The sequence below is a fragment of the Poecilia reticulata genome, chromosome 16 (genome assembly GCF_904066995.2).
Source record: "Poecilia reticulata chromosome 16, P_reticulata-male-v2, whole genome shotgun sequence".
Taxonomy (NCBI): Eukaryota; Metazoa; Chordata; class Actinopteri; order Cyprinodontiformes; family Poeciliidae; genus Poecilia; species Poecilia reticulata.
In genome coordinates, this window is record NC_088845.1 from 22231349 (window position 1) to 22258061 (window position 26713).

The 26713-nt window shown below is 37.7% G+C and overlaps 1 protein-coding gene across 6 annotated transcripts; it reads left to right on the forward strand.

Annotated features, from left to right (window-relative positions):
* The first annotated feature begins 624 nt into the window (after positions 1-624).
* Positions 625-25147, forward strand: LOC103478385 (transmembrane protein 65-like). 6 transcript variants are annotated; one of them, XM_008432191.3, is made up of 9 exons: positions 625-802; positions 898-990; positions 1304-1616; positions 12895-12939; positions 16740-16807; positions 17428-17482; positions 18273-18315; positions 23219-23324; positions 23917-25147. In XM_008432191.3, exons 3-9 carry the CDS (start codon positions 1304-1306, stop codon positions 24058-24060), a joined length of 774 nt encoding a protein of 257 aa, XP_008430413.1. In that variant the 5' UTR covers positions 625-802; positions 898-990; the 3' UTR covers positions 24061-25147. The 6 variants fall into 6 exon arrangements, with proteins under 6 accessions (XP_008430413.1, XP_008430412.1, XP_008430410.1 ...); XM_008432190.3 differs by having other exon boundaries at positions 629-802; positions 1270-1616; XM_008432188.3 differs by lacking the exon at positions 625-802 and having other exon boundaries at positions 809-1000; positions 1270-1616.
* Positions 25148-26713: the final 1566 nt, after the last annotated feature.

Genomic DNA, 26713 nt, shown 5'->3' on the forward strand with positions numbered 1-26713 from the left:
TCTTAAAATAAAAGAACTTAACCCAAAGAACCCAAAGAACTTAAAACGCCACCACCACACAAATGAGAGTGACCAAACGTAATTTAAAAAAAAAAATCTTGTTATGCGACACTGTGGCCACCAGAGGCCGCTCTTACAAAGGATTAATTACTAGCTCTCAAACAACGTCTATGTGTTTTCTTTTAAGATCTGTTAACACGCTTACAATTGGCAAAATAGTTAATCACTCTCAGGAGACGTTAGTTATTCTTTTCATTCTTTTTTTTAATGAATGAGCGCCTTCCTTCTGAAACATAATGCCACGTGATATCTTTTTTTCCTTTGTGGACTCGGGTTTGGTTAAACAATTGAAGTGCCCCTCCTGGATAATGGTATGGAAAGGAATGGGTGGACACACCCATTTGTGACATATTGATTTACACTTGTAATATCCAATATTTTCATCTTGACTGAGCTGTGAATAGTTACGTAAAAAAGTTTTGGCACTTATTTTCAATTACACTATGAACCACTCATAACATCCTAAAAATAGTAATCACATGACGCCTTTTTATTTCAAAGGTAACATTAAATTACCTGTATAACTTGCCCCGTTTAAATTTTTACACATTTTTCTGCCCAGCAGGCTTTGAATTTCTGACCCAAGCAGTCCCCAAATGAGACTGATCAGAGGTGCGTACGTCTGACGGTGCCGTCAGAGTTACGCACGGAGGAAAGCGGCGCTGCCATTGGTCAACATTTTCGAGGTCGCTCCCCGCCGCTGTGCCCTCCCATCCGCCTCATTCCATCCTGTCAGCCAGAGGTTAGTCCGAAGAAACGGAAAATGTGATTTCTTTTACTGTTACACAAGTCTGTTTAATGTTTGCGGTTTCTGTGTCACTGTGTGGAAACTCTTAGAGCAAGTGAAGCGTATGAACCGGAGCGGTTGCCGTGTTTTTTGGGCTTCTCCTGGCGGAGGTTGGAGGACGGGACAGCGGAGCATCGACTGAGGTGCGTCCCAGTAAGTCATGTTGCAGTTTGGTTTATGCAGCTTTTTTGTTGCTTCGGAAGAGGGTTGCAAACTAAAATACCGGTCCGTAAATAGTGTGTGTGGGAAATGTCAGGTTCACATTTGGTTCAGAATCGACACTCGGATAGAGAAACTGTGTTTCTCTGCCACCATTGTGCGGACGTTAGTTTGTAGCATAAATAATGAAATCATGGGTAATGTCACGTGGTTGAGAAAAATACAATTTTACTCTAATTACAATCAGCTCTGTTGTCCATCAGGACTCCGGGTTATTTCTCTACCCTCATCCCTAAGATGCTTCCCTGCCTGCGGAGAGTCCTGCGGCCTGCCTTCTCCTTGACAGCCGGGAGAGGACTGTCCAGAGCCGGACACAGGAGCGGCGAACCATCCGCTGTAGTATCAGGCTCCCCGGGGAGGCTCGCCTCACAGCCTCCGCTCTCCGCGCTGGTGCAGCGATGCTACCTGGGCACACATCCCCTGAAGGAACCCGTGGAGCCCCTCAACTCACCCCGCGGAGCCAAGGACTTCATTTACAGCCTCCATCCGTCGGAACGCAGCTGTCTGCTGCGGGAGCTGCATAAGTTCGAGTCCATAGCCATTGCTCAAGGTAGGTAGTGTTTTACAGTGAAGCAGAAGGTACAAGGTGTTACATTTCAACACCGTCAGTATGATAAAGTCCGCCCTTTAGGTTCAGTCGTTTGTGCTCTACCTGTGGACAGCTGTCAACAAATATTCGTGCAGTTTCTGAAAATGTAATCCTTGTTTTTGTTTGCGCGCGGATAAGTAAAAAAAATATGTAGTAACATTGATTCAGGTGAAATTTTCTATCTACATCTCTTGGAGACGAAAATACTTGCTTGTAAAATATTACGTTTCAACATATTTAAAAGAAAAATCCTATTATTATGATGGGTGATGATGACTCAAGCTTGTCCTTTTCCTTAATCTGTCTATGGCAGATGCACTTCTTTAAATGTTCTGTCTAAATACATGAGCTCTTGCAATTGCAAGTCCAGCAGGGGTTGAAATTGTGACAGTCTGTTTGCATGGAGCTAGCTCTGGTTAGTTCTGTGATTCACCCTGTTTAATTTGAACTGACATTAGCCACAGTTTTAAATCTCAGTAGGGAGAAATAAATTAGGTGTTTTATTAAAATGGTTATTATAATCTCTTAAAAGATAATTGAGGTCTGAATGGCCTTCGGCTGTGGGCAGATTCTGGTCAAATTCCTAAAAATAAGAAATGGCTAATCTTTAAATGCAGCTCTACAGCTGACCGCAGCCTTTTTTTCGGAGTCAATTCTCATAAATGTTATATTATCTATAGATGAGGAGCTAAAGAAAATTAATATAAGAATCTGGAATGCGTGTGGCTGAATTTTGACGGACCTACAGTATGTAACCCAAGATCATATATTATCAATTTTAGACTGATTGCAGTCAGTTTGATGCATTCTGTTCTGTTTACGGCAGGTATAAATGCACTAACCTCTCTTACACTCGTGTCTCTTTTTATAAATCTGCAGTGCTTATTATGTGGTAAAACAGCATGGAGGGTAGTGCTTCTAGACCTTCTGATCTATGTTGTGTAGGATAAATGATTAGTAGCTGGCACTGTCATGTGGGCGTCCTTCCCTTTTGTTTTAATTTGTGCCTTCATGATGCAGCAATTTTTACAGTTTGGTTTGCTGGGAGTCTAGAGTACTTCTAAGTATCAATATCAGGTTTAAAGTGGACGTGTGAAGTGGGCTCAAGCAACCCAGAGATATCTGCTGAAAAAAATAAATAAATGTTTTTTGTTTTTTTCCCAAAGCCATAGCCTCAAGGTACCTGTTAATAATTATTTAATTTTTAATTTTATCAGACATTTACTGTTTCTTGTTGTCACTGATGCTGTCGCTTTGTAAGTAGCGTTTAGAGAATTGTACAATGTACTCAGTGTGGAGGCATTACTGCATCTCTGTAAGAATACAATTATGTGAGCATGAGAAATGCACCAGAACAGAGGATCTCCCACATGCAGAGAGAAAGTAGTCAATCGATAAGGGAGAAACAGTTAAGTGATGATAAAGAGGCTTTACAGCTTCTGTGCTGACCCAAAACTGTTCACACTCTTTCCCACTGGGGATAAAACACGGCGTCTGTGCTTTACCATACTTATTATTTATTAACAGGCTTTAGTTCCATATCAGTAATATTGTGAGAGGTGGAAGGAGAAGGATACCTGATTTTTTTGTGTGCTAAGCCAAGATAAGGACACAGAAAACATGTGGAGGAATTTGCTCTGATCACATGAAACCAAAATGAAACTTTTTGAGTTTTGTGACATCCCCATTTCTGCAACTTTCCACAGGAACTAAACAGGGAGAATAGGAAGGTATAGAGCTTGAAAGCAGGTTGGTTTTTACAAGCGTATGCAAGATAGAATATAAACAGAGTAATTTGATATTGAAAAGTATTACATGTAGTTTTAAAACACTTTAAAACAGCATTTTGAAAGGTCAAGCTGTGTAGTTACAGATGTATTGGATTGCACTTCTTCTGTACATTCTTCAATTGTTGGAAACAGCCAGATTTAATCTGTGTCAATATCCACTGCCTTAAGTAACAACTGTGTGAGTCTCGTACGCCTGAATCGAAGGCAAGCTAATTCAGAGGAATGACTTAGGTTGGATATTCTGTATTTATTGGTTTAAATAGTCACATAAAATCTTGAAGTTGTAACCTCGATCTAGCTTAATAAGAAAAGCAGAATCAGTTGGTTGCACTTTAAGATTTATCTCTTCTATAATCACCAAAAATATTTGCTTTTTTTAATTAAGAAATTGACCTAACTGTAGCAGACCAGCTCAGGAATAATTTAACTAATTTTTCAAAAACTACTCCCAGGCAGAGGAAGAGAAGACACGGAGAGCTTGCGTGTTTTTGGGAGACTAATCAGTGAACTGGATGGTTAAAAATTTGGAAACATCTGTGGATAAAGTAGAAGATGATTAGCAACAAGGTAGTTGGGGACCCGAACAAGCTGGCTGGCACTTAAGGCGGCCTAAACAGGAAATCTCCTCAGTAGTCCCAGAGACGACAGGAAATACAGGATTCAGCTGTGAAATTTGAGATAAGAATGTGCATTAGCCTTATCTGAGGTGTTGGCCGGAACCCTTTCTGATAAAACGAGTCCGAAGAACAGGAGTAACGGCAGAGCCCTGCATTTTTTAACATTTTGCGTTCCAAAAAAAAAAAAAAGGTAACAAATACAGAGATACAAACAGGAGATTTAATATTGGAAATAACTAAATACAAACTAAGCATCATTACCTTTTGGTAATTTATTTGAGCAAATTACAAAAATAAATAAAATTTACATGGTGTAAACCCAACATTAATGTATTTGAAAATACTGTATTTGGGCCACATTGATTATTACAAAATGTCAGCCTAAATTTCCTATTACAGACCAAATAAAAAAATTAGATTAGTATCGCAAAGTTGTCTTATTTGGTTATCTTATTTCAGTATATTAATTCACGAAGTGAAATGTATTATATAAAATAATTACACAGTGATATTTTCAAGCATTTATTTCCGTTTACTGTGAGCAACAACACTGTGAACCGACCACAGAGTCTTGTATATGCTTTGCTTCCATGCTGTGGTTAATCCCTTATGAATCATTTGATACCACACTTTTCTTTCCACTTAACCTTCTATTATTATGTTTGGACACAACTCTTTGTGAAGAGTCAGCTTTCTTAACCTCAACCTCTTGAGCTGTCTCTGATTGTCTCCTGGACTACTACCAACCATCTGTCTTCTCCATGGTTGTATTTACTGAATTTTAAATATTTTTTGTTACTATACAGCTGAAAATGTCAGCGTACTAAAAGATGGGGATTACACTGACTGAGGTGGCAACATGCAGAGGACATTTCCTGTCCTCCTCTTTCACCTTTTAGCCCTGCCTGCTGGGAATTCGCTGACGTCCTCACCTTCATGCTTTAAAGACTCTGCGGGATTCTCTTACCTATGCATACAGGTGACAGAAAAGCTGCATCAGTGGTTGCTGGGCCGGTTGACTCACTGTGGCTGCTGTATTGGCAGAAAGATAGATTTTTTTTTTTTCTTGACAGATTTATCAGCATCCATCATCTTCTCATCCAGTGGCTGCCGGAGACTCGATGCATAATCCTTATATTTTAGCTTAGTTGCTCAGTCATGATGATGGTGGGCAAATTTGAGTGCATTCTGTTCAAATCAGTAGTTATAAATTGAAGTGACATTTTACAATCAATCGTGCAGAAATTAGATAGGTCAGTTCCAACACCTCTGACATGTGAGCTGGAGTTTTAAGACTGAAAAGTTGACTTTTCCATGTGCACTGAATGCATCATAACAAAGAACTTCCACCATTTTAGGTCTTTAAATGCATCAACCAACAACATACACATGGATGCACTTTTTAGTTCAATAAAAATCACAACGTTTTGGGACATATGCTTTATGGCATAAATGGGGACAATCTGGTAATCTCTACATTTTTATTTTGAGTCAAAAGCACCATCTCAATCAAACCATCTGCAGGATTTTTTTTTCGATTTTATGTTTTACACTTAGGAAACAAAATCAGGACTAGCAGATTAAACCTCGGAGAAATTCAAGTTGTAAAACCTGCATTCAACTGTATTATTTAGTTATTTGTTTATTTAAATAAACCTTCACTATTTTTCTTTATTTTAAATGTTGCATTTCAACAGGGCTATGTTGGAAAGACTGAGCATTTTACTTTGCGCTGAAATAAACTGTGGTATTTCATACGTTTTACTCCACTAACTCTTCCCTGAACCCAGAGGCTTTTTAGGACTGCAGATTGATTCGTTGCGGAAAAGAAAGGCCAGAATAAAGGCTATTTGTGTTAAAGGTCACATAAATAGAGATGGTGGCATTTAGACTGTCAGAGGTTTGCGCTTTGAATTATTTACCTTTTGCAGAAAAAATTTAACCCAATAGTTGCAGAAGATGTTGATCCTCAGAGTGTTTTGATTGCAGGCCATCAATCCATTCACATAAACTTACTTGGTTTATTTTTATTCTTTGGAGTGGGTATATTTGTCCAACATCACGACGGGTAAATGGGAACAAAAATTGAGCTTTTAAATATTTGTCAAAGAACAAATGGATGCAATCTTAGAGTAAACAAGATTGCATCCAATTTAAATTTAGCATCAATATGACATTGAATTTATTCTTAAACATCCTTCTAAACACCAAAAGATAAACATCAGCCATGCTAAACCCACACAATACCTTTTAGTGTGTTTGAGTCCTCAGAAGTGCTTAGTGTGTGAATAAGCACCAACAAGGTCTAATCAAATAGTCCTGAGACTTGAATATTCATATGAAATGAGGAAGTGATAAATATTTTAGTTCAAAGAAATGAAGGAAGCCCCCAGTCCAATCATAACTCAGCTCTTCCCCGTCACTGATAATGAAATTCTTTTATCAGAAGTCATTTTGATTTAATTGCATCAATATTTTCTCAACACATTAAGACGTTTAAGTTCTAAATAAAGTAGGTGTTTGATGTGCAGTGATGCTCATTCAATTAGAACATCACTGCACTCATTTGTCAGAGTAAAAGAAACTTTTGAAAATAACATTTTAATGTGTTAAACATTCTTTTCACTGTCATGCATGTGGAAGCATGTAGTGACGGTGGAAATGTAAATTAAACAAATTCTGCATTTGTTTTGATTTTTATGTTGTTTCTCTGTTATAAATTAGAGCTTCAGATGGATTAAAAGTTGTTTTGTTTTTTTTCCTTTTGAGGCGAACAGGGAAGCAATGAGTTCTCATCTCCTTCCACAAGATAACCTTCTTTTCTAAGAGCGTTTTTATGTGTCATACTGCCTCAGCTCTCACTGTGTTATCGTCATAATAATTCACACAGACAGTGCTGCAGCATGAGAGTGTATGCTGATATAACTGACTGTGACTGATGGACAATCAGATTACTTCCCCATTAATGTGGAAGTGACCAACACTCCTACACAAATACACATGCTAGAAAGATGTTGCCATCATGTTTGACTCCCAGAAAAACGAGATTGATTCCCTTCATTTACTCGCATACCAGGAAGTCAGTTCAGTTACTCTCCTGTGGATTTTGTTAGTTTAGTAGTTTCTGTGATAAAACCACACCAAAACGTTTTAGATTTGATTAAGGTTATGTTACACTTAGCAGTATTTAGAATTGTAAAGGAGGAATTTTATTTTCTAGAGCTCTTGTTCAGAGAATTTCTGTTGAAAACATCCTCAAGTTTCTTGTTTAATCAGGCCATAAGAGTGCAGAGCATTTCCTGTGAACCTAGTCATATTTTGTCTGTGCCTTGTGTTATGATTTTTCACTCTGGGTCTTCAAACACAGGCAAAGTTGCTGCATGTCATCCCCACCAAGGATCAAACCAGATCCTGTTTTTTCCTTCTGTGAAATTTATTACCAAATCCTAGTAAACAATTCAAACTGTTACATTTATCTTACATATTTCTTTAAGAAGTTCCAACCTTAAGCAATCCAATAAGATATGCTCACAGACCCCAGTGTTTAGTCAGATGAAGGAATTAATTATATGACTGAAGCTCAGGTATTGGTGCTATTATGCAGAACAGGAGCTGTTTGATATTCAAGGTGGCTTTTGTTTAAATGAACCTGTCCACTCACTCTTATTTTTTCTTTGTAGATGAGCTTGACCTCTGACAAAACACTTTTTGTCCTAAGCAGGATTTTATTCATTGTTTCATAAAGTAAAATTTTGACTTTTTGACAAAGATGTTAGTGAGCATATTCTAAAAACTTAACAATAAGAATAATCAATGCTAAATTAATTTGATTTATTTTAGATTTAGATTATTTAATCAGTCCTTACTTTAAAACCGGTACCAAACCAAGCTACAGTCAGTACATGGGTGTCCAGTACTTTTTGCTGGAAGATAATATTTACTGGAGTATTACTGATCAAAGAGTAATATTGCTAATCACTGGTTGGCAAAGCAGGCAGGTCCGATTTAATGCATGGTACGTGGAAAATGTTGTTTTTTTTTTGTACCTGGAAAAAATCTGGGATGGAATGATAAAAAAAAAAATTAAAAAAAACTTCAGATTTGTTATTTAGGCTTACTACAAGGTTAGGAAACAATTTGTTCCTAGACCTGGATTAGTATGACAAAAGTAGAGAATTGAAAAATAGAATAGATTAGAAATAATCTTACACAAATAACCTAAATTCAAGTGTACCAGCAGCAAATGGACAGGCAAGATGAACCATGCAGTTTCCACACAAAGGTGAAAATATAAAACCAGAATTTAAAATTTACAGCATGAGGAAAAAAAATACTGTGCAGGTCTTAAATACTGCACACTTAGATACCTTCTCAGTTTATGAGCTTTTAAAATATGTTTTTTTTTATTCCATTTCTGCTAAAGTGTTAACTATGAGTTAATGTTTTAATCTAACCTGTCAGGGACTGCATGGGGAAATTAGCTCTTATGACTTCATCTGGTACATTTACATGAGAGGTTGAAATACTCATGTTTATCAATTACATTGTCTCTTTTAAATAGATAAAACATTTGTTAATAGTGATGATATATACTGAAATTTGGCTTCAGATAGACTGAAGACTCTGAAAGTTTAGGTCTGGGAAAGCAGCAGTACCTTTTATCCTTTATCTGATCATGACAGCAGCTACTGAGAGCAGTATATGTGAAGCACCATGTCCACATACCCATGTGGAGAGTAAAACATACATTTTGGGGGGCTTACTTGTGTTTTTGAGTGTCATTGTGTCAGAATAAGAATATAGAGACACATTTTATAGCAGGAAAAATGCTTCAAGTGCAATTGCTCTAGTCGATGTTGAGGTTAAAGCAGCACATGGTTGACTATTGCTGGCTTTTAGCCTCTCCTCTCCATTGCTTTAGTTTTTCAGGTGGGTCATTAATAATTGATGACTGTTTGTCTTTGTTCTGTTTAAGGTGCCAAAATGGCATCAAAAGAATAAAGTAGTTTTTCTTAACTACAACTCAATGCTCAGTCAAGTAAAAGAAAAGTACATTTCAAAATCTAGCTTGTCTGGACGCCACTTCTTCCATAATCAATGCTAAATTAATTTGCATGCAGTATTTGTCATTTTGTGATAATTTTATATGTATGTCTCATTCCTTCTTATCAGGCCTAATAAATCCAAACTCGATGCTGATTTCTTCCTCACATTTAAAATTTGCTAATGAATGCCATGTCCACAAGATCCTTTTTGTGTCTAATTTCCCCGTTCCTGTCTCCTACATCACAGGGGGAACAACAGGGAGTGGGCTTTTGATGGATGGTTTTAACCTTCTATTTTTCCTTTTTTGTTGAACCCTGGCACACACACACACACACGCTAAATTGAACACACATCAATATAATTTCAATCAGGCAACTAATTTATACAGCACGTTTAAGGACTCACACAATACCATCTCAGATAATGGAACTCTCTTAAATGCCATATATTTCTGAAACAAAGGACAAAGGTGTCTCTTAAATTCACATGTCCAGTTTTGAATCACACACAAACACAGAAACAAGAAATACTGTGCCAGTTTGAATAGCTTGTAATAAAAAATGCAATTGCAGCTTTTCTTGTTTCTGCCCCTGTGACACTAAATTGGCAGAAAATCTCACCACCCATATTTTTCATTTTTACTGAGGCGCAGGGCGCTCCGTGTGAGCTGACAGTTTCACTCATCATAGCTGAGCCTTGCTTTGGTTCTTGGTTGCCTTAGATATATCTCCATTTTCCAAAACTCTTTTCACACTTCACTTTCATGCTGCACCAGCACCAAGCAGCAAAGTCTGTAACGAGCCATTTGTCAAGGCCGAAAAGTGTCAGCAAAGTGTGACTTTTTCATTGTTTTTTTTTTCTTTTTTAGCAAAAGAAGTACAGTTCAGTGTTGGTGGCCGAATCACAGAGTAACAGAGAAGCAGAAGCATAAAACAAGAAGGTGAAACAAATAATTGGATTAAACAAACACAAACATTAAAAGCAACTGATCTGTCCCTGTTTTGTGTTTATCTGTAAACACTGTCATCAGTAGGAGTTGCAGATCCTGAAGTTAAGAGTAAAGCCTGGTTGCCCTGCTCCTGATGCAGCTCATCACAGCCCATTAAATGTTTTCACCACTCAGGTCAGCTGAATTTGAAGTCACTCTGGACAATAGCTCTTGGGGATACAAGCCCACAATCAATCAATACTCTGAGCACAAGAGGAGCTGTGGGGGCAATATGCAGCAATGCCAGCCAGATTAGAGTTGATGAATGGCTCGATGAAACCTGGAAGAGTCTGACTGGTTTAGAAATGCTTTAAAATTAACTCTGTCAACTAATTCACAAATTTTCAAAAGCTGTAAAAGTAAACCATATTTTTAAATTAAATTATTTAACACGATAGTAGGTCTTGTTTTGAGTCTATAACTGTGATTGCATCTTCATGTATGCCTCATATAGATTTTACTTAAACGAGACGCCTTTTTTTTTTTTTTTGCATAACCCGTTCATTTATTAGACTTCTAAAATTAAGTTATTAAAATGTTCAAACTGAAACTGGAGGCTCCATAATTTGCCTCCTTATAGATTTTTTCACTTCAGCAGTTCAGTGTATCACATTTGTATGTATTTGTATAAAACACATTTTAAAGTCAAAAGATTTATATCCTGAGTAAATGCAAAGCAGAATTGTGTGTGTACGTGTTTTTTTTTAAAGAAAAAATGCTATTTAAACCAACCTGGGCTTGTGTGAACCTAATAGCCAATTGTTTAGTACTGTGATAATGTGTAATCTTGTGGAGGAAATTGTGTCCATTCTTCTTTGGAGGAATGTTTGGTCAAAGTCTGACAAATTGGAGAATTTGAACGTCCTGCTTATGGTCATATCACAAAATCTAAATCTGGTTTAAGTCCAGACCTTGATTTATCCACTCTAAAACCTTCATCTATTTATTTACTTATTGAAACATTAAGTGGAGAACTCGCTAGTCTGCTTGTGATTGTTGTCTTAAGCGCTTCAGCTTAAGAGCACAAACTGGTGATCCAGATTCTCCTCCATAATTTTCTGGTAAACTGCAGAAATCAAGTTTCTTTTAATTATGGAAAATTGTCCTTTTACAATGTTCTGTAAAATGTTTCAACAGAATGAAACAATTGTATACTTTAAGACTAAATAACTTGGTATTTTAGGGCAGACATGTAATCTTATTTTTTCTGTATTTGAGAGAGCTGAGGGTATATTTCTGTGTCAGTGAGAAAAGTTATGAAGCTAAAACAGCAGCTGTGTTGTTGATGGGACAGGTGGACCACAGGAAGGTTTTATTTAATACTTGCTAAACGAGAAATAAAGGCTTGGCGATGGGTTCTGGTACAAAACAATACTTGCTCTGTGGAAATTACTTTCATCAGTGTCAATTTGTTCTCCTGCTGTTGTGGAATAATTGATGCTTATTAAGCTGCGAGGGTTTTCCACAACCTGCGACCGGAGATAATAGTTGATTAGCTGAAAGAACGCTCCTGAGGGAATTTTGAAATGAGCAATACTTCATTTTGCGCAAGCTGTCGAAGCTGGAGGCAACAGCAGATGTGAGCAAAGATGATGAACTTTGTCCGTACATTCGAAATGGGCCTTCGGTTCTCTGTCCTTACTAGAGCAACATGAGAGCGCTGTAATTTGAGTCGGGAGAGAAGCGAGCAGGAATGATGAGAGGAGGCGGAGAAAATGGAGCAGGAAGGGCAGATGTGAACAGGAAGGCTGGCTGAAGGGGCTGATGCCACCACACCCCGAAACCAGAGGCTCCGGTGGCCAAACTCCCATTGGTGTTTCCTGTAATTGGTCACCTGGCTGTTGCAGTTTGCCGCTTCCAGTCGATACTCAGCGGTAATAGTCTTCCTCCTATCTGCTTTCGTTCCTATATCAGTGCAGACAGCATGTGGGGACTGCAAGTGCATCTATGAATTCATACACTCGGTTGTAGTAGCAGAGGCTGAGGAATACTCTGCTGGGAGTTCATTTGGCTTCATTCCCTTAAATAAACTCTCCCTCAATTTGACCTTACCTACAGAGGTAAAATAAGACCGGAGAGTGGTGCCGTAGACCTCATTATGTGAACTTGCATATCGTCTGACCTCACTGCAGGGAATCCAATTTCAAGCAACCTGCAAAGGAAATGATCCTGCTGTGTGAGATCAGCCTTAAACTCATGTAATTGTGGTTTTATAGCTCATCATGTGTTCCTTCACAGTCTGCAGGACAAACCTGGAGCTTATCCTACAGTCTCTCATCCCATATACAGGTCACAGGACATCATTGTCATCCAGTCTTCAGCTTAATTGCCACAGCACATAAAAACTGTAATTAGACTCTCAGCTTAGTTTTATTTTCAGCTAAGTTAGACCAGAGAACCACGTACAATAAATTGCTTTTACACCTTCTGTCTTCTCATCTTTTATCTGTGTCCGCTTGTCACCACCCTCCTTCACAAACACTTGTCATATCTGATAGCAGGTTCTGTCTCCAAGGCCTTGTTGGCAACAGAAATATCAATGATACTGCCTTTGTCCTCACATCCATGTTTGACTCGGGTGAAGTGACAATGATGGAAAGCTGTTTCCGATTTCCTCTGACTGCTTTCCATCTTCTCTGGCTTCTTGCTAAATGTTCCCACCGTCTCTTGCTATTTTTCTTTGTGCCTAGACGGTCCTTATTGATCGATTTCACTATTTGAAATTTAAACATATCATTCATGCTGGGATGTTCCAAGATACTTTTGTAACATTTTATTATTCATTCGTCTTTTTTTAGGGCAGCTGGAAATCGCACCACCTACTGCAGCCCAGTTGAGATATGGTAAGTCTATTCCTCTCTTTCTTCTGAAATATCATGCAGAATGAGGTGATTTATGAATTTGTTTACATAATGACCTCCTCTAAGTCAGCCCTCCACTCCCTCCTTGTTAAATCATGAATTAACTGATTAACTGATTTTTTTTCAAAGTCAAATTATACCTTGATCTGAAGAAATTCAGGAAACGATGAGACACAACGTCATTTCTGAAGCCTTGGATCTCCAGCAAGCCAGAGTGAGAGTCATTTTTCACAGACAGATAAGACATAAAACAGGAGTAGCTGGCTTACTAAAATTATCCCAAGAGGACATTGATGACTCATCAAGAAGATCACAAAGTAACCCAGTATAGCTTCTAAAGCTCTGCAGACATCAGTGTCACCAAGTAAGGCCAGTGTTTATAATTCATCAGTAAGAAAGAGACTGGCAGAAAATGGAATCCATGTTGCTGACCAAATGTAAATCAAAGCCCCATCTTACATTTGTCAGAAAACATCTTTTTGATCACCTATCTCTGAAATAAGACAGATGCTCAATAGGGGTAAAATTGGGACAATTGAAGGGTTGTTTGAGATTAGTCAAATGTTTTTTTTTATAGCTGTAGCTGAATTTGTGGGATCATTGTTAAATGATTCATGAGCTATGACTGAGATTAAGGTTTCTAAAACTAGGCAGCAAGCTTCATGCCAATATGCCCTGGCAGTCTTGATATACTATTATGCTCTAAAGATTAAAGGTTCCCTGTTGCAAGATTCAGCAAACCAGCCCTAATACCAAACTCGGCACACTCCACGTTTTACACCAGGTATGGTGTTGTTTTCTGTACATTTTTTTCCCTTTATATAGAGATGGTTGGAAAGCTAAAGTTTTGTCTCATCATTCCAGAGGCTATTTTCCCAGAAACCGTGGGGCTTGTCGGCATGCATTTTCAGTAAATCCAGGTTAGCTTTAATGAGTTGTAGAACCTCCTTGAGTCTTCTTTCATGAGGCCCATTACACTTCAAAATGCGAGAGATGGTAAAATCTGATGCCTTCTCATCAACCAGGAGTAGCATTTTTTGTATCTACGTCTTGGGAGATTATCTACAAACCCATCAACATTAAACTTTTTAAAAATGTGGGAAGCTGTGCTCACAGAAAAATTAAGCATGAAGTGGTTTATAAATGCTCTCGTAGCCTTGACATTTACCCTGGATATTCATTAAGGAGCACATAACAATACCAAAACATCCTGCAGCATGTTTGTTCCCTTTAAAGTGGTTGATAAAAAGCTTGGAAACCCCTCTAATGCTAATTAGTGTCACAATCTTTAGGACTTAAGAGTTTTTTGCTTTGTAATTTTGATCCATTTTATTAAAAAAAATGTTTAAGTGATATTCCTAGTTGTATATCTACATATCATACTTGTGTTCTGTTTTTCTATGTTCCCTGATTCACTCGATACTTTCCCTTAGACCCTGGCTTTCTCACATCACCACACCTGTTCCTCATCTGTTCAACTGACTGAATAATATATATTCAGTCAGTTCAGTGTTAATTAAACCCATCTTTATTCACCACACTTGTTGTCTCAGACCTTCAGTGGCTCTTCAATTAAATTGAAACCCAATATACAGATAAAGACTTCTATTAGAGCATCTCCATAATGCTGAAGCAATCTCTTAAGATATTGTATAATTAGAAAAATGTTTATGTAATTTTCAATTTTTCCTCACAATATTATCACATTCCAAATACATGCAGGTCTGCAAAGCTCATTGTTTTTACCTCAATCACTTCAAGAGAAATGAAGCATTGTTTCAATAAGCTGCAGGGGCAAAAACACATTTTTCACATCTCAATATATTTCCTCTGTGTGATAAATATCTCTTCATGCCTGGAGTTGTGCTTTGCCAAAATAACCCTTTTCCCTGCTGAGACACTTTGCTGAGGAGCTCAGTAAAACTCTTAGGCACTGATACGACCTGCTGTCTTAACACATCAGCATCAAGCACAGCTGCCATCATAATTCACCGCAGCAGGCTTTTGCGCGTTTGATTCTTTCATCAGTTTTTTTTTTTTCCACTTTAGGGAGTTCTTTGTGAGCTCTTTGTTTTTGTAACAGCAGCAACGGATTTAGATTGGACTTGGAGTGCCAAGGCCAACCGTGGCAGTGTGAGACTGGGACCTATGTCCTGCAGCTTTTAGATTCATCCCTTCAACACACCTGAATCAGATGAATGTCTCATTACCAGACCTTTGCAGCGCTGAATGCTGATGTGGAAACTAAGGGTTAAAGCTCTCCAAGTCTTGATTTGGGTGCAATAAATAGACCTAAAATGTTGAAATACTAACATGATGACATGTTAAAGCTTTTATTATATTAGCTTCAGAAATAAGAATCAGTCTGTCAAATAATGATGAAATTATGTTCATGGATATTGCATATTATGAGCTTTTAGATCTCCTACAATCTTGTATTTGATGTCTGGATTTCTCCTCTGTCAGAAAGGATTTGGTGAGAGAGACCAAATATTGAGTTTCCAGTGATTGCTCCTCTACTGGGAACTACTAATATGGATAATCAGGGAAAAAAAGTAAGGTGGACAGAATGAATCCATTGAGGAAAGTTCAGCCTGATGGTCGTATTCGACAAAAGGTCACAAGCTGACTGAAATCAATTCACATCAGTCATAAAAAGGAAAAATGTTTCCAAAAATCCATCAACACAATAAGCAAGCAGATGTGTTGCAGTACCAGAAAATGTTCACCTTTAAGTCATAAAATCCTCACGTGTCATCTGTGCAGCACCAAGCTGTACAGATGATGGGGATTACTGGTGTTATTGTTTCAGTCGGATTTCATAGGGTGAGGTACCTTAACTACAGTCACTTAAACTTGAATCATAATAAGCTAACTCAAAGTGGGTCGTGACCTCTTCAAAACTCATTTCACAGTGCCTACAGAACATGAATCTGTCTGCATTATTGATGTAATGATTGCTCTTATCATTATGATTATTATGATTGTGCTCTTACGACAACATATTTTTTGCCCTGCTGACAATATTGTTTAGTTTTCCCTTTGAAAAACATTCTGGTCCAGTTTAAAAGAAAGACTTATTCCACTGTTGAACTTACAGTTTGTGAAATGTTTGGTCACGTTTTGTCAGACTTGCATTTGGGATTGAATATGCAGGTTTACTGTCACAGTTTAAGGCTGCTCTGCATTTTCCCAGCCTGCAGTGAATGCATCCTTCCTCCCATCTCATCCTCATCCTGTTAATTACTTGCACCTGTGCCTGTCTCTACTTGGCTCCTCAGAACTCCCCAGCCTCTTCCCAGATCAGCTGCTGCCTTCTACTCTCACTTCTCCTTATTCTTAGTGACACATATAAAGATTGATCATTTCTTAATACCTTCTATTGTCACTTTTATCATCATTCCAACAAAAATCACAAAATATTAATATATGATGCCAATATTGTTTGTCTCTGATCTCAACCTACTTTAGTTTTCAAACCTAAATGATTTCCTTCAGCTGAATATGATTTGCTGGAGTCCCATAACCACATTTCTTTACAATAGAGAGGGAAAAGAGGCTAGAAAACGTTCAGTCATCAATTGTATGAAATGTCTCCAGATATGTACGAATTCGAAGTGGCCGATGCAACTTGGTTGATGACAGGCAGCTCTTGTTTTGTACCCAGTCACCACAACTTGACCAAGACTGCAAAAGTATAATACAGGAGAATATTGAAATGACCAAAATGTGTCTCTTCCTGCCAGGTTTTGTCTGATAATAGTTTTTTATTTGTTTCCCAGTCCTGCTGCATAATGCCATCCCCTTTGTGGGATTTGGATTCTTGGACAACTGCATCATGATTGTTGCTGTAAGTGTCGGCGTACTAAAATAGTCCCAAGGCATATTTATGTTTAAATGAACAATGTGTTTACTAAGCATGAATGCATGGAGTTTACAGATTCGCTAGCTTTAGGTAAGTATATTTCTGTTGAGCAAACACATTCCTGCTGAGTGAGCAGAAAAAAAGGGCTTTAGTTGGTTTTTGAATTTCTCTCAAACACACCCCTGTGTGTTTGATCATCACAGTGGTTGGTTGTACACAAAGTTGTTTTCTTATTTCTTATTCTAAATGTAGCTCATAAAAATATAAATGGAAGACATGATAATAAAAATGCATATTTTGTGTATTTCTCACTTTTTGAGGAAAAAGTAAACCTAAAGTTGGACTGCACTTGGATCCTCCTGAGGTTTTTACTTTAGTTCATACTGAAGGAAATTAATGCTACCTGAAGATCTTATTTTTCTTTTTGGACATTGAGCTAATTACTGAGACTAAAACTTCTCATCCTATTCTAAAACGAGATTCAAAAAGGCTAATTAAAGTTTAAGGTTGTGTCTGAGATATGCTGTACAAATCTGAGAGTTTATGGTTTACCATACAAAGAAAACAAATAATCCCTCCAGTAACCTGTGCTATTGTTTTCTCAGGGCACACAGATTGAGTTATCCATCGGTGTGGTTCTTGGCATTTCAACTATGGCAGGTAAAAGATTTGCTTGGCCCTTTTTATGTTCTTTTCATCCTAACTTAAATTTTTTTCAAAATTTATCGGACATTATATATTTAGAAAAAGTAAGCCCCCTTCAGAAAGATCTGTTCTGGGAACCAGACAGTTTCTCAGATACATCTATAATTATATTCTCTCTACAGCGCTGTACCTTCACTCACAGACATGGTACAAGTATCTAAGATCTCATTGTGGAGTTGATGTTTGAAGTTGTTGCTACAGCAACAATTGATCCGCTGATCTTTTGTCTTTCCCACTGAGGGTTTCTGTGTTTCTGTTGTTCCAAGTTTGGTAATCCTCGACATTCAGGGTCACAAGCCGCTGAGACGACAACAAGCAAAGGAACAGACTTTATTTCTCACTTCCACAGCAATGTTAAAGCTACAGAGCAAATTGTTCACCTTAACATCCTCTAAATCGAGGTTGTTGATTTCTTTCTGCGCCAGTGGAGAGAACTTAGATGTTTAGAAACAATTCAATTCATGTTTGAGTCCGTTTCATAAATTATTTCATCCTTTTGCTAAAATTATTCCTGAAGTTTAGACCATCTGAATGCTTTGATACTTGTTTTGTGAAAATGAAATGGTTTTGTTTTCTCAAAGTGTCCAGAGAATTGATAGTAATTGCTTATCTTGAACTTTAAACCCACAACCTCAGCTTCATTAGCATGTTTTAATGACATTGGAGAAACTCTACACCTTTTACATGCTATTAGCGTATAGCTATTCTGTAATTACTCCTCTCGCATTTTTTTTTTTTTTTGCAGCTGCTGCTCTTGGTAACCTGGTATCTGATCTGGCTGGACTGGGGTAAGAGTTGTACACATGCACGCACGACACAGATGAGAGCATGCTGAACAAAGCTTCATTACATATTAAGTGCATGAGGTGGCATAAACGGCATCATTAATCAGGGCTAGTGTAAACATTTATGCTTTGTTTGAAGATTATGTCACAAATATGGATTCTTTTTTTAAACAGATTTCCGTGTCTAATGAAAAGAAAATATATTTATAATGCATGACAAAAAGAAATATGCTAAGCACTTTAAAAGTATTTACTGTATACTCAGAATATGTCATTTGTGAATAGGAAAGTCACAAAAAAAAGATATGTTTACATGATTACAGAAGAACTCTTAAGACAGACTCGTGTTGCTCTCTGCCAAGGTCCATCAGTGTAAGAAGCTCATTGTTTGCATTTCCCAATGCCAAGTGAGCTTGCTAATATTTTTAGCGCCTTCTAGAGGCAACATTAGACCATGCGCCATCATAAAACATTAATGGTTGAGGCAACAGTCTTCTCGTGTTTATTTGTTCTTATTTAAAATATACAACAATTGAAGGCAATGTGAGGATGCGGGTCATGCTGTTGCATTTTATATCTGTCAGCTTGACATATTAGTCGACTTGTCTGAGGCTCTCAGTGGACAGGCACGGCTCTGCTGCCATTCAATCATATGCCAGACAGAGTTCGGGTGGTCAGTTTGTCAAGGTGAGACTTGATGGGACCTGCCCAAGTTCATTTTTCTGTTCCACTTTTGATGGATTCGTGTCAGTGTGTGTGTTGAAGGCTTTTTATCAGTTTCTCAGTGAACTGCTTTAAAAACTTCCATTCATTTGCGTAACAGACTGCTTTTGTTTCAATAACAGCAGGTCTCAAGTGTGGGCTTCTGACTAACAGAAGATCTTCACTTCAGCTCCTCTGAGTCACTGGTCCTTTAACGGCAGCTCAGAAGGAGGCTAAGTTAAGCCACTAAACCAAGAACAATAGAAAACCACTCAACTAAGTTCAGTGTCTTTAGACACTGATGGCATAGTTAATTAGATGCAAAATGATTCCTGTGCATTTAACTTGCACATACAAACATTGGAGATAAATATATTATAAATGGCTTTTGCTTTTATTCTTTTTTTGCCTCCCTTCTTACTATTTCACATTTTTCCTCTTTAGCATGCACTGCTTGCTACTGCTCTTAAATGGCTGGACATATTTTGATTAAAAACACAAATGTGAAAGACAATAGTTTCTTTCGTTCTGTAAGCGGACAATCTACACCAACAGTAAAGTGTGGGGTTAACACTGATCAGAGATAAATTTCCAGTCATTGATTTTATAAATCTTTGACTTGTCAATACTGACTTTATCAGATTGTAAATAACAACAAAACAAAGTATTCTTTCTGCACAAATTGAAAATGTATCTGTTTGCAAAGCAAAGATTTTCTCAACAAGAGGATACATTTACAGAGCTGTTCCTCCAATCACTGAAAATATCACTGTAAAATCCTACAGGTTATGTCACAAAAGAATTAAAAATGATTACAGCGTGTCTCATTTCTCATTTGTTTTTTGTGTATCCTAAAATGTGGACATGCAACATATTACGAGATGCAGATATTTTTTTTTTCAAAAAAAAAAAAGCAGCCTTTATTACAATCAAATCAATAAAATTTTATTTGTATAGCACATTTCAGCAGCAAGGCATTTCAAAGTGCTTTACATAATTAAAATAAAAACAGAATAATCTGTAATCTCAGAATTCTGAGATTACAGTCAGAATTCTTTTTTTTTTTTTTCGGTGGCCCTAATCCTCTTCTGTACTTTATGTTGTAACTGACTAGCATTTATTTATTTTAAGATCAGAGTTAATGTAACACTCTGTGTGTTGGAGTGAAGGAGAGCAGTTGGTGCTGCACAGCTCTGCAGTTAGAAAGAAGTCTATCATCTTACATTGTGAAGTATGGTTAGCATCACTAACTGTAAATATAATCTCTGTTTATGTTCCCTGTGGAGATAGACTCATCACTAGCTGGATGTAAAACGGGTCATGGTTGGCATTTTTTCAGGCAACGTGCTTGTGATGAGTTGAAACTGTTTTCACCAGAAGGGTAATTACTTCATTTAATTATCCTAAATGAAGTAATCAACAGATAGAATGAAATACTGCATATTTGGACAAAGCTGCTGGGTTTCAGTTTTTGCTGCAAAACCTCAAAGTGTCTGGAGTGGTTTTAAACTCCCTGCTTTATTACATGTATCTTGGTTTATTACATTTATCTTGGTAAATATGCAGATAATCTGTGGAATATAATGATGTCTAAGATCTGTAAAAACAGAGTCTTCAGTGAAAATATTACTACTTTATGTCAGCTTCATACTCTGAGTTGAACCACAGTTATAGGAACAGAAACAAGTGTCAGTAATTAGTGATCACATCCTTCATCACCTGTCTTCCTCAGACGTTGACTGCTTGTCTGCTTCTGTATGTTTTCATCTGTGTTGGGACCTGTGGTGAGCAATCTGTGCTACTCTAATCCACATATGTTCTGATTTGTTCCTATAGACCTCATGTTTCCATCTCCTCCGTGCATGTTTCCATTGACAGATGGCAGAAATTACTCCACTAATACTCTATAATTTCGCTCATGAGTCATTCTGACCATTCGGGCTCATTGGTACCGATCCTGCCTCCTGCTACCTCCTGGCTTCTCTTTCTCTGTGCGTTTCTTATGGACACAATGCATCAGTGGCTTTCTGGGGCAGGCGGTCCAGACAGCTAAGCATTATTGCACTCAGCCAAGGCTGACAAAACGAGATGAAAACTCGGGGCTCCCATTAGTAAACTCTGGGGAACAAGTGGGAGCCATTGGCTTCTTTCTTGACCCAGATACATTAACTTTCTGTTTCATTTCATAGTCCATCCACTCACTGACCTGATGCTGAAAATGTTTTATTATCATTCTGAGTCACAAAAAGTAGATGGATGACGTGGCACACATAAACAACAAAGTTGTTCCATTTCTAAGATTTTATTTCTGTGTAGCAGGTGATAAACGATGGTATTAAAGTTTATTGGTCCCGTGAGATATAGCATTTATCTTTTGAGTCTCAAACGTAAAGAAAAAAAAAACTTTCCACTGGAGATGGGCATCAGGAACCGTGCAATCCTGCAAGGATGGGCTGAAATATAATCAATGTATGGATGTTGTTTTCATTACTTGCAGTTATTTTACCTGAGTTTAATCTCAGGAAAAAAATTGAGAGGATGAATGAACGCCAAGTGAGATATGTCAGAACAGCCGTAATGAAACTAGAAACCACCTTTGGACCTCTGCAGGTGCAGTTCTCTCACTTCTGTCTCTAATAATAAGACTGTTAATGGAAAATATTAGGATTTATTACATCGTCTCTCCAGTTTTCAAGCTGCTTTTTGCTTCTCTGTTGAACAGCCTCTCATGTTGAGGGATGGTTCTCCGCAAAGGCATTCAGGAAATGTCATCATCTCATGATCAGTGTAGGTACTGCTGTTGTATTTCATCTCCTGAGCGTTTCTTTCACCCCCTGACTTCTGCTCGAGCTAGTGTGTGGCGTATCGGACTGAATTTGATGCCCGATTTGTTGTGTGGTTGTGGAGATTTAAAGGTCGGGTTTGCATTTATGGAACACAGTGGTACAGAAGCGGATCTACAAAGTTAATCTCTCAAATATTTCTGCATAACTTGATGAAACTCGGTGGCTCTCACAGTCCTGTCTCGGCACCAACGGCCACCGCGAGGCTCCGCTATCTTATCAGATGCGCTGCTCGCTGCTATCAGTCCTCCAGCTCCACGGCACCAGCTGCAGCTTATTTGTGTGAGCAGTGAACTGAGAATCCATTAGTCCCAGTCACTGATTCAACCCCACAGTAACAGTACGTCAGAATATTCACTCAGATTTCTTGCTCGCACACAAACCACTGCATCTAAAGCCCAGATTCCATCACACATGGTGGCTGTCCATACATTTGGTTCTAACAATCTGCTAATGCGTGCATGTTGGCATATGATCGCACATTTTAGCTGAAACTCTTAGGCTTGTTCAGAAAGTAGTTTTTATTCATTTCAATTTTGTTGGACTGATCTGTCACTAGAGTGGCTTCAGAGTTACTTCAATCCTTCAACATTTCTATGCCGAGAAACTCTGAAATGATCCTGTAGCTAAAAGGTTCTGGATAAACTTCCTGCACAGCTATTTAAATATCTGACAGAAACATCCCTCATTAAAGATTCCTGGAAGTTTTAAACTGCAGTTTCACTGTTTTTCTGGCTGAGATTCAGGAATTTCTCCCAGTTTTAAATCTTGACCTGATTTATGACTTGTCATCATTTTTACTGCAAAGCTCTCCTTCACTCCAGACTCCCATTTGTGTCCTGACACCCAATGTGAATTGTGAATATCACAAACATGATATTTTGTCTGTTGACAAACCTAATTCTAAAACCTGAAATGCAGAATTCTGTAGAAAATGTCATCATTCTTTCCATAAAAACAGCCAAATCTAGATCAAATATGACCTTTATTTCTTTTTTTCTCTTTCCACAACCTCAACACATTTTAGCAATAAACATCCAGCGCCATGTTTCCGATGCATAAATACAGAAAACCTGTTGAGTGTAGGAGCTTCATTATTTATATCTCAGCACAAAATGATTTAGTGCTTCCCACCAGATGAAACTAATAACGCTGTTCCAATCAGGTTTTCCTCAGCCAAGTAATTTAACACACCTAAATGAATTTGTGAATACTCCCCAGACTTCTTTTCTGACTTCTTCCTCATGTTGACATTCAGCTGCGTTCCTGACAGGTGATGGTCACGGTGAGAATTACAAGTAGGGAATGGCATTATTACTACAAAATCCTTCAAGTTTCCTTTTTTCCCTTCCTCTCTTTAGGCTGGCAGGTTACGTGGAGGCCTTGGCGTCTCGACTCGGCATGCAGATTCCCGAGCTGAGTCCGAAGCAGGCGGATATGTGGCAGACCAGGGTCAGCTGTCACACGGTTTGTACGCCAGAGTCCCTTTTATTAAAACGCCCTCATCAAAGAATATTCCACTTTAGAGTTTATGTTTGGAAAATATTGCAAATTTCGCGGATTTTTCTCCTTTAAACAAATCAGGCATAAAACATAGAAAAAAATAACAAAATATGGAAAAACATTTATCTTTGGAAAGGTCTGAAGCTATTGAAAAGATGTAATGCAGTGAAAGTGAAATTCTTTTTTTTCTTTTAGATTTTTTAAAATTACAGTTTTATTACAGTTTTGAGTCACAAAGTATAAAGAGTGTCGGAGTAGTGAGAATGATTCTCACTCATTACTCAAAAATAATAATAATGCATAAAAATCAATATTATAAGTTTTTGAACCTAGTCGAGACTGAAACACCCACATCAAAAATATTCTCTTCTAAAAATTTAAAAGATTTACAAAATATGTTAAACTTTAAATCTCTGGATAGGTCAGACGATTTAACGCAGCGAAAGTGGAAAATAAATTAATATTGAATTTTTGTAATAGTTTTATAAAATGTCCCATTTTAGGATGCAAAGTAGATTGCTTTGACCCTTGATTGGGTTTTGCCTCTTGTCCGCAGGGTAAAGCCATCGGTGTGGGTATCGGCTGCATCCTCGGCATGTTTCCTCTTCTTTTCTTTACTGACGATGATGAGAAGAAGGAAGGACAGACGGAGACGAAGGATGAAACCCCACCGGCTCCAGCGGGGAGCAGCAAAAACTGACCGATTATAGATGGATACTCTTTGTAGTCCTGAAGAAAACCTGTCTGTTTGTGAGAACTGACTGGGTCTGTCCCCGCCGTCTGGAGAGTATGAGAACGGACTGTTCTCCAGACACTTCCCAAGAAACAGACTGTCAGGGTATTCTGAGGAGGATTTTACATGATATATTTGACAAAAGCACAGGAGACTGGTTATGTGTTGGAAGAGTCAAGACTGGAAGGCTGCTAAATAATAACACCTACTGATACAGACCCTCACCTCTGCTTTCAGTCTGTTAAATCACTTCATTTTTAAGCACAGACTTTATTTATAACATAAGATGGCAGCTCGGCTGACTGAAAGTTGGATGACTGTTTAAAACGTTGCAGCAGAGTTTGCAGCCGGTTTAAAGACACAAAACACTACTAAAACATATTCCAACATAAGATTTAATATTTTTGCATCCAATTATCATCGACTCACTTAGTTTATGTTAATGTTATGCTTTTGTTATATCTTACCCAATCAGCAAATTAGTCCAAATCTCTGTTACAGTGTAAACATCTCATATAATTTCACTGGGTTTTTTTTTATTATTATTTTACATATGACTTGCTAAAGCAGTAATCCATGCGCACTAGCCAACTACAACCTTTGGAAACCCTTTAAGAGGCAGCTTAAAGCGTGTGTTGAAGTAAAGAGGTGAGCTAACTGAGGTGAGCTTACGACTATCTCGAATATGGCTCCGAAACCATTTCATTTATCTCCCTCAGCTGAACAGAAACAGCCTGGAGTTTAACGGCACCAACCCGCTGTTTCTTCCCGTACCTCCGTCGTAATTTGAGCTCTGCTGCCCTCTGCTGGCCAACGCACGACTGACGTTTTCTTCTTGCCTCTTCACCAGTCAGACTCATGGTTTTCCACCTGCGCAGTTGATCTGAAGTCGATAATCGTTTCCCTCAGCTTAAAGTTAACTAACTAGATATTTAACATGTTGTTTTTATGTTGTTTTTTGCACATGATGTCCATCTCTGGAATATTAAAATTGAAGGAAGCAACCAAATACAGAGCTGTAAAAAATATTTGCCACCTTACAAAGTTTTTCAGCTTTTGTTTTTTGTTGTACTTTATTTTCAAAAAGTCAAATATTACTTGAGTAAAGGCAAAAGTGTTTCAAATGATTAGATTTATTTAGCGTGAAAATCTATCATAACTAAGCTTGCTCCTGTGGGATAAGTAATCTCTCCCTTGTCGCATCACAAATTAACTTTAACTTTTTTTATTTTTGCAAAGTTGAATACAATTTACTCACAGACACTGTCAGACTTCTAAAATCAACAAATCACTTAAAGCATGTCTGAGTGGTTAAATTTGACCAGTAGGTCTTTAAAATCAACACTTCATGCCCTGATTTAAAGTTGATCAACAACTGAAGAGAAATGATGTCACTAAGATTTATCAGTTTTGAAAGATTTACAAAGTTAAGGATGGTCGTGTGATGGTCTGGGGCTGCATTGCTGCTTCAGGAACTGGGCCGTAATTAATGGAACCAGGATATTTTTTTCCCATTACCATCAATAGAAGATTTTTCCTTACTTCCTTATAGAATCTTGATAGAGAATGTCAGGCCATTGGTTTGTAGCCTTGAGATAAAAACACATTTTAATTTTATGTAGCAGGGTATTTATCCAAAGCACAACAGCAGGTCCAAGCTTAGAACCACTCAAAAAAAAAAAAAAAAAAACAGACCCAGTCAAACAGACCCAGAAACAAAAGGACAATTCTGAAATAGCCTAGTCAAAGTACCAATATTAATCAGATTTGGATGCGGTTGCATGACCTTAAACAGGCCACTGACGCTCAAAAACCCTCAAAATGTGACTGGATATAAACAATTTGACCAGTTATCACGACAAGAAATCTGAAGCTATATTTGTAAAGGGGGCAAATACTTTCATACGGCATGGTAGTTCTGCTAAAAACTTTATTTATTGTTCTTTAAATATTTATATTGTGTTATTGTTTCCTGGAAGAAGAAAAAAATGCATCCAGAGTCTGGAGTATTCATGCACAAAATGCATTTTTCTTCTAAGCAGAAGGAGATTTGATCTGGCTGCTCTGTGTTGCAGCCCTTGATTGAACTGAATAAATCCTGTCTTAAAACAAACAAAACAAACACCCAGTCAGTGTATATGACTGTTTCAGTTTTGTACTGTGTGTATAATACAAATCCTGGCAAGTTATAAGAATGTACAGAGAAATATAAATATTTATGGAGTTTATACGTTTCCATTTTGCATCCGTAGATAAGTGTGTATCTCGGGTTGGTAGTGAGATATGAATGATGAGGAAATTTAATCAGCCAGAACTCTTAACATGTAAAGGTGTTTTTGCTCCATACTTTTTGTGGCCCCTGATTGTACAAATCATTTTAAAATATGGTACATTTAGTTTAAAATGAGCCAAAAATGTTGTATCAAACAAGAAGAAGGAAAAAAAGAAGACAGCACAGTGGTTTATGGCTGCACTAATGATGCATGTTATAAAATAATATTTTTGTTTTATGTTGTACGCCGGCTGACTTGGTGGTCTTGTTTAATCTGAAATGTTTGGTTTTAAACTTAAACATGTTTTTTCTGGTTGGTCTCATGGCCTGAGGACCATGCCTTTTTTT